Source organism: Ambystoma mexicanum, chromosome 13 (assembly GCF_040938575.1).
Source record: "Ambystoma mexicanum isolate Mex_15411 chromosome 13, UKY_AmexF1_1, whole genome shotgun sequence".
In the NCBI taxonomy this organism is placed as follows: domain Eukaryota; kingdom Metazoa; phylum Chordata; class Amphibia; order Caudata; family Ambystomatidae; genus Ambystoma; species Ambystoma mexicanum.
Window position 1 is genome coordinate 771,562,240 of NC_090938.1, and position 9,137 is coordinate 771,571,376.

The following is a 9,137-nucleotide window of genomic DNA, read 5'->3' on the forward strand; positions in this document are numbered from 1 at the left end:
TTTGGTTGCTATTATAAAGAAGAAGCAGCGTGGAGGGAGTTTTTTTTACAAAGGTCTGTAGCACAGTTCAGTTTCCCATTGGAAAAACAACCAGGAGAATGCCTCCCTTCTCCTGGTTCACCCAGTTCCACCTTCACAGGACGGTTCGTAGTTCTACTCCACAGTCTTTCACAATCCACAAATCTTCTTTGCGTGACCAGTAATGCCAATCTCCCTGGCGTGACAAAACAACCTTTTTACTCTATCTTCTGAATTAACAATGATGGTAATCAGGAGAATGACTCCCTTATCCTGGTATTGCAAGTTCTGATACAAATGTCAGTCTCCAATAGCCCGGTAACAACTTGAAGTAAACAAGACTCTTCTTATCCTGATCCTTCTTTCGGGCTTGCTGCTGTATTCTGTTGCTTTAGTGACCGATTTACCAGGCAGGAGAATGACTCCCTTCACCTGGCCTCACAAGTTCTGATGGGAAATGTCCGTCTCCAATAGACTGGTAGCAACTTGAAGTAAACAAGACGCTTCTTATCCTGATCCTTCTTTCAGGCTTGATGCTGTATTCTGTTGCTTTAGTGTCTGATTTACCAGCCAGAAGAATGACTCCCTTCTCCTGGTGCAATGTAACCTTTCTTCAAGATCAAACAATGCTTTTTAGCAGCCCTCATACCTCCTTCCGAACTCCTGTCAGGGTAAACTTAAACTTCTCCTCTTTCAGTTTCCTCACCCCCTGAGAAGAATTAATCACTTTGTCTTTTAGCACTTCAATGTCTCTCAAACAACCACTGAGATTTAGAAGGCCACTCCTGACGTGGTCTTCTTCCTTCCAACTCTTCAGGATGATTATTTGGCCAGGGAGAACACTCCCGTTACTTCCTGTATCTTTCTTTCTTTTCCCACACTCACAGCGAGAAGGGAGATCCCTCCCAATGCTTTTGGCACTTGTATGTCTGTGACAATAGTCTCTCAAATGAGGAAGATCACTCCTGAGGCTTCCCAAACTTATTTGGTTTCTATTACCATCACTGAGACTAGGGAGATTACTCCTGAGTCTTCTCACATTTATATTGCTTCTGGAAGTGTCACTGAGACGAGGGCAGTCACTCCTGAAGCTTCTCACATTTATATTGCTTTTGCAAGTGTCACTGAGATGAGGGAGATCACTCCAGAGGCTTCTCACATTTATATTACTTTCACAAGTGTCACTGAGACGAGAGAGAACACTCCCGAAGCTTCTCAGACTTATATTGCTTTTTCAGGTGTCACTGAGACGAGGGAGATCAGTCCCGAAGCTTCTCACATTTATAATGTTTCTGCAAGTGTCACTGAGAAGAGGGAGATTACTCCTGATGCTTCTTCTACCCTTCCCCAGTCCCTCACTGTGTCTCCCATGACTCCCGTTACCTGCATTGTGGTTGGAGCACTTCATCGGTTCTTCCAAGGGAAGTGGTTCTCAGAGTTCCCCACAGACGCTCTTCAAGTTTCTTCTGTCTGGCATTGGTGTACAGCGTAGCCACAGCAGGGACTCCAGTGAGGCAGTATTGACATAGTTATTGGACGGCTCAGTCTGCCTCCTTTTGGTCACGTCCCTGTCTCCCAGGTCCCAGGTAGGCCTGCGCTCGTTTGGGCTGCAGCGGACTCCCTTGGTTCACCACCGGCATCTCCAGCAGTGTGGATCTGGTTCTTCAGCATTCCGTCTTCTCACCCCTTTTGAATCTCCTGGATTCTCCAGGCTTCACACTGGGTGCTCTCTCTGTCAGTAAGGCCGTCTTCTCTTCTTATACTGTTAAGCTGGGCCCTCCTCAGCAGAGTTTCATAGTCCTTGGTCTGTCTCAGTTGGTCAATCCTTATGTCTCCTAGTGGCCACCACTTCTAAGTACTTAGCAGGTGAGCCTTCTGCATCACTCTTTTTGTTATTCTTCTTCCCAGTACTTGGCAAGTGAGCATTCGGCATCACTCCTTGTGGATTCTTCTTCTTCCCAGTTCTTAATATTAATGTTAATGTTAAAGGTATTTGTGCCACGCACCGTCACCACTGGAGTAATCCCCAGGCGCTCTGGCGGATCTGAAAAGGAGAGTGTGAAAAGGGGGGGGGAAGGATGGGTTAATAGGGTGTAGTGGGAATAGGGAAGTGAGCGTTGTGATGTCCTGTTGGCCGTTTCAGTTCGGTTTGCACCGTTCGCTGAGCTTAAGTGCGGTTTTCAGGTTGGTTTTCAGGTTGGTGCCATATTCCCATGTGCTGTTGTGCCGGGCTATGTGTTGTTAGTCTGTTGTTGCAGTGAGGTGAAGTGCGTGCGGATTGCTGTGCAGAGAGGTGTGTTAGGCAGAATTGTATGCAGTACCCTCTGGGACCACCACACACAATTAGGACTACAGGTGCAAGCAAGACCAACCTTTGGTATAAGTCTGTACCACACAGTTTTTGGTAGCGAGCTGAGCAGCCAGGCTTATCTCAAGAGGGAATGTGAGCAGTAAATGATGTTACACAGAGGACTTACAATCACAGTAGTTCAAATAGACACTTATACTCAAGTTTTCTTGATAAAACACTTTTAGATTTATTACACAGTCATTTAGAAAACATTCACTAGAAGGAGGCAACTTAATATTATATACCAATACACTACAATACAAAACTCTAAGTTTCTGAGACAGTTTGAGCTCCCCTGAAATAGGAGACAAATGGCAGTTCAGTACTTTTAAGTAAGCAAAAAGGCACAAGTTAAATAGGAATAGATCAAAAATACTTGTTAAACAGTGCAAATAGTTTCAGTTCACCAGAAGTCAATAGGCCTTGGCCAAAGTCAATGGGCTAGTGTTCTGGATAGGAAAGAGCAGTTCTGGTATTAAACGGTAAAGTCTTTGCCAAAGTTCTCAGAAGTAGTTTGTACGAAAAAGAATCGTTTGTGGGGTCACAAGCTGATTAGGCCTGCAAGTTGGGAAAGTTTCACAAACTTTCACTGCGAGCGGTAAGTTCTCTCAATCGGGTTGGCACAGTACCTTAAAATGAAGAAACAAATGCAGCTGAAGTTGTTGGTTCCTGGCAGTTCTTGCAGATCTCACTGATCCTGAGCATCAGTCGTGGGGACAAGAGGGAGGATGTCAGGGGACTCCTGCACTGCACGGGATCGTCGGAAAACACAAACAAAATGGAGTCACTTCAGTTCCAGTAGCTGTAGTTCAAGCACACAAGCTGGTGTCCCTCTCCCTGGTTAATCCTAACCAGCCTTGAGAATGGTATCCAGGTGGCTTATGAGTTGATTGGTCCCACCAACTCAAAGGAAGAAGTCGTCCTTGAAGGAGCTTCTCTGTCGAGGGGAGCTGTGGCGATTTGGACCTGCGGCAGGGCTTCACCAGGCAAACCAACGGTCTAGGAGTTGCAACAGTCGTCTTCTTCCAGCTCTTTTTCGGTTCTTTCGTTCCAGTGGTCGACTCTGCCTTCCAAGCCAAGAGACTCGCCTTTTAAACAGTTCTCTCCCATTCATTCCAGCCTAGCTGTCACTCACCCAGCAGGGTGGCTGTCCTTGCTGGACAGTCAGCCGGCCAATCACGCCAGAGTGCATTTGGGTCTCCTAGGAGACTAAGCACAGGGTGTTTCGGGCACCTCCCTCACTTCCTGTCCACCCCAGAAACTCAGACGCCAACGGAGGACTTCAGTCCTGAAGCCCGCCAAAGGCATGGAAACAAAGGGGCCAAACCTAGTTTTGCGCGCAGAGACAAACACCAGAAGGACCTTTCCAAAAAGAAACAGTGAAAAAAGAAGACCGGGATCTGTTTTTACAGAGGGGTCTCAGGCGCCATATTGAAAAACATGGCCCCCGCTATTTTTAGCTACTGGTGTTCACGATCGGGGAAAATCATGGTAGTTCGTTATAAAACCACTGCCACCAGCCATTTCAATAGGAAAGGGTGGCAATTCACTGCCACATGAGTATTTAGACCCAGGGGATACTTTGTAACCCCTCCAGCACTCTATAGGAAGATAGGGTGTGCTGGGTCTAGGAATTTGGAAAAGACTAGTAAAGTCAATTTCATTTTACATTCTCTGGGGAACAGTAGTACACCCCAGAGAAGGTATTTAAACCTTAGGAAGTCCAAAGGACACCCCTGTGTCACTGCACTGAAGGTGCTGTGGGACACAAATGAAAAGATGATGCCTATGGAGTTGTCTAAAACTCCACAATCCAAGAACACAAGAGTAAAACACACATCAAAATACATGAGAGAGTGGGAAAAAAGGCTCACACTCTCTCCAGGTAAAAAAATCAAGTCCTCAAAATCCAGCAAAGTTGCTGGGGGTCTCTGATTAAAAGAAATGTCCAACAGGCTCCAGGACTCCATCAGGCAATTTAAAAAAGAAACAAATCAGTCAATGGCATGTGGGTAGGTGCCTTTTGGTCGGGGAAAAATCAAATAGAGTGTAGGCCACCATTTAGGTTAAGTACTTTTTTATTTTTTATTTTGTTTTATATGCAATCCTTTGACTCGGCTGACCAATCCATCCTGGGTCGATTTCCTCTCCATTAAGTAAAAAAGCTCTTTCAAGAAGGCCAGCAAGGCCAAAGTCAACGAGGTTTGCACAATTGACATCAGCCTTCCCCACCAATCTTCATCTGAGAGATTTGTGAATTTAGTGAAGTGTTTTGCCAACCACTTTGCCCGAATATCACTAGCGCCGGGGCCATTTAAAATCAAATGAATTAATGTTTTGCGGTCACAGCCACACATCCTAGAAGTAAAGTCCTGCAAGTCCGGGGGTTTCCTAACCTCGATTACTTCTTTAGTCGGGTACATTCTCACCCATAGGAAGTTGTCACGTTTGTATTTGCAAGGGAATTTAGAGATGTATGGTGGTAGCTAACCCCTCCCTATCGTGTCCTTAAAGTTGGTGCCATAGATCGCTGAATTTGCTCGCACTGCTAGCGCTTGGATCCAGTCGAGGTCGTACAGCTTTCTTTTAACTTGAGCTGGATGTAGCCATGGCGAGTCAACTGATTCCGCAAGTCAAACAAAATATCTTTACATATTGAGCTCCAAGTGGACAGAAGGTCCTCAAAGGCTTTTGTCGTTGATAGGCCAATTGCGGCGAGGCCTCCTTCTGTTCCTGTGGCGGAGCATTTTCTGTACACTGAAAGGGATTTCCAGACTGTGGTGGCGTAAAAGGATGTTAACCCCAATTCCACCCTGATGATCTCGATTGGAACACAGTTAGGCAAGTGTAGCACCTTTCTCCAAAACAGCCCTTCCAACTTCCCCCATATTAGGGATGATAAGGAGAAGGAAGTTTCCGCCCCGTAGGTCAAGATCGGGGCCACTTTTAAATGGAAAAAATAAATTATCGGGACCAAGGAGAACTTGCCATACTTGTTCATAATAATTCTTGCTTGTGAAGCTAGATTCTTCATCTTGTTTCGAAGTGAAGATTCCCTTTGGGCATCCACAGTGCTGTCATTTAGTCAGAGCCCTAGGTAGGTGAATTCCAATACGTCTGCGATTTTTTCACCTTTAATAAACCACGCTTTACTGGCCCCACCTTTCTTCCTCCTTCTACGTCTGAAAATGAGTATTCTTGACCTTTTGGCATTGAATTTCAGTCCTTTAGCTTCCAGGACCTTCTCCACAGCATCTAACTGCATTTGCAGACCGATTTTAGTTTGATCAAGCAAAATGTTGTGGTCAGCAAAGAGAAGTCTTCCGATAGTAACCCCGGCCAAGGAGGGGGGAAAACATCTAACCAGTTCAAAATCTGACTCCATGTCCGAGATGAACAGGTTAAAAATTGCTGGTGCCAGCAGACAACCTTGTTTTAAACCGAAAAAGGTTTTCATTGGTTCGGTCATATGGCCCTTGCGGTCCAATCTTACTCGTAGTGTGGTGTGAGAGTGCAAGAGTGATAGAGCTTCTCGTATGACTCGGGGACACCTCCACTTTTCCAATTTTTTTCCAAAGAATCTGATGATTTATGGTATCAAAGGTTTATGCCAAATGGATTGAGGCGACATACGGTGCCTTAGCCTTTGATTTGAAGATGTTTAAGATAAAAAGGTTCACTGATGTCCCCACGCCTCTTATGAAGCCCGTTTGCCAGGGATCGTAATGGTGGGATGATGTGGCCCAGTTTGAAAGGGCTTTGAGAAGCAAGGATCGGAAGATTTTTCCGCTCACGTCCAAAAGGGCGATGGGCCTATAATTGCCTGTTTCCGCCCTGTCACCTTTTTTGTAGATAGGTACGATGGATGAGCATGTCCATGACGCTGGAATTATTTTATCCGTCTTAATGTGCTCAAACCAGAGACCTAATTTAATGGACCAATAGTTTGGGTCTTCTTTCAGGTGACAATTTGACATCCCATCTGGAACAGCCGCTCTTGAGTTGCTAGCCCTGAGGATCCGGTCATATATTTCACTTGGTGTCGTGGCGAAAGTCCACAGGCTTACCACGCCCTGGGTTACTTGTGGCCGGATATCCGCTGGACCCGCAAATAGAAGCTCAAAATGGTACCTCCAGGTTTCCTTTGGGATTGGATTGGTGCCAACAAGTGGTTTAGGAGTCGCCACATTTCTGCTGTATTTTTCTGTGATATCTGATGTATCATGAACTCCGCCGCTCTTTGCTTCATCAGCGCCTTATGCGGTTTGAGCCAGTTCTTGAAAGCCTGCTTGAGCCGTCTCGTATGTTTTCTGGCCTCTACCGTGTGACATTTGGAATTTTGTCTTATTGCTTTGTTCATTTCGTTTTTTTTCCTAGCCACCTCGGAATCATATTCATGTTGTATATTAAAACCTCCTTTGTTCAATACTGGGCTCGTAGGATCATATGCTATTACTGGAACTTGCAGCGGGTTTTGGGTGATTTCAGAGTTCGTCAGATCCGCCGGCTGTGGCGGCCACGTCCTCAGCCTGTTTCTGCCCGGTTCAATTTCTAGGTTGAGGGATTGGCACTTGCGTTCCTTTGCCGGCCATTTATCTATTACAACGACTACGATGTTGTGGTTACTCTTGGGGGTTCCTCTAACTGCCATACCAACAATGTCATGGAATAGTGCTTCCGAGGCAAAACGGAGTCCAAGACATTTGAGTCAGCCCCCCTCTTCCAAGTTGGTCTCGGGCGACAGTCACCAGAAGTATGACCATTCACTACACTAAATGTATATTTCCATCTAGCAACTTTCTTCTCCAAATGAGTCCTCTCGCCACTTGGCAAGAAGCCGAGGGAAGAATATCTTCGATAAGAGATTGTGAATTGTCAAAGCAATGAATGTTCAGGTCACCCCACACCAAAACCTCAAGATTAATATGAGTGGCCCTAGCTTCATCGATAAGGTCGAGTATTGTGCTTGAAAAGTTCTCGCTCCATTTAGATGCTGTTTTCCAGTACATATTAACCACTAGAATTTTCTTTGTAGTTTTAGCTGGTACCGAGCCCATCAGTATTATAAAGGCCAGAAACAAGGGTGAAGTTTGATGTTCAGAGATGATTTCGTACCCCCTATCTACACGAAGGGCTATGAGCAAACCGGCCTTGCATCTCCCATTCTGACCTTTTTCCGCCGGATTGAAAACTATCGAAAACCCATCCAAGAGAGGGGGAGACCTCAGCCATGTCTCCTGGAGACAGATTATATCTAACTCTTGGAGGTTCGGAATGCCCTGCCCTAAACAGGTGAAGAAACCCTTGTATATTCCAGCTACAAATTTTCGCTTGTTGATTCCTTTCCTGGAACTACCCACCCCAGCCCTCCCCCACCCGAGAAGCCCAGCTATGGACTGGAGTGCCCGCCAGCCAAAGCCCCTGCCAACCAACTCCAGTCATCCATACCTTGATTATTGCGAGACGACTGGGCATTGTTGATCCTGGGGTTGTGGTCCTGGTTCAGGTTTTGGGGGCGCTTGGACAATGTATAAGAACTAGATCTGGGTGGAGGACTAGGGTCGAAGCCCCTCTTTCTTAAGTAGCAAACAGAGGTGTTTCGAGATTGAACAACCCCCTCGCCCTGAAGGTCTTAACTTGATTGCGTAAGGGGGCATTGAGCAGAGTCTTTAGTAATGTTGTCGTAATCCAGTAATCTAAAGCCAAGTGGTAACAACTTCGCCCCATGCTTCAACAAAGTGTCTTTCGTGCTCTCTGATGACAAGTGGAGTAAGATTTTATCCAGTCGATACTCATCCGCAAATTCCACCAAGAATAAATCTTTTGATTTTATCTGGTTGAGGGCCGGGATGGTATTCAACAGTCACATGACATTAGATCTATTCAGGATCAAATTGTCTTTGATTAGTAATGTTCTCTCCAACCAGAGTACATTGTCTCTTGGCCCCCGCTTTGAGTTTACCTCTTGGAGGATGAGTAGGTGGGCGGTCAACCTTTGCCATCGGGAGGTGGAATCTGACTAGTCTCCAGGGTGGTAGGTTATTAGTTGGCCCCAGTTTTGTCGAAGTATTTGATCGTAATCGTTTTTCTTCCATTGTTTTGAAAGTTAAGGCCACCCCACGGCTTTCAGATGAAAAATATATCATGTTTGATTCATTTGCACTTGTTAGCTTGTCTGGAGAGTTGTCTAAGTAACTGTAGTCCTCCAAGCCTTTAACAGAGAAGGTGGTTCTTATTACCCGTGAAGAGGGAGAAGCAGGACCATGGTTCCCCTGGAGGGTCTCGGCCTGCCGACCACTCATCTCAGGAATGGCCTCTAGGGGGCCGGGGAAGCCCTGTACTAAATTTTGGCTTCAGGGCCTGTTAGTTGTGTGATTGGCGTTCTCTTCCATCGAGTACGTAGAAAGATTTATTAAGTCAATAGATGAATCATCGCAGGTACTTTCCAGCTGTTCAACCTCCGGTGTAGAACACTCAAGGTCCAGTATAGGTGCCCCCCTTTCCTGGACAGTCTGTCCCATTGGTGCCCCCAAACCTCTATTGACCTTCGTGTCAACTGGTAGTAAGTTCCTGATGAACTGCCGGAGCTCTCACCCTGCCCCATGGACGGAAGGTCCTTGTAAGCATTTCTTCAGAGCCCCCGGCCTTGGCGCTGGCTTTTCCTTGGCCAGTTTCTTCTTTAGTATCAATCTCTTTGCCTGAGGAGATGGGTTATTAGCCCTGTCTGCTGCCGATAGTTTTGAAAAAATGTCATATTTCTTTTGAGCGG

General features: G+C 46.0%; 1 protein-coding gene across 1 annotated transcript in view; it reads left to right on the top strand.

Annotated features, from left to right (window-relative positions):
- LOC138520558 (E3 ubiquitin-protein ligase TRIM11-like) overlaps window positions 1-6,313 on the top strand; it is a 173,628-nt gene extending 167,315 nt beyond the window's left edge. Inside the window, exon 4 of the mRNA XM_069632899.1 lies at window positions 6,221-6,313. Coding sequence (XP_069489000.1) covers window positions 6,221-6,313 — 93 coding nt within the window. The remainder of the gene's footprint in view (window positions 1-6,220) is intronic.
- The last annotated feature ends 2,824 nt before the right edge of the window (window positions 6,314-9,137 follow it).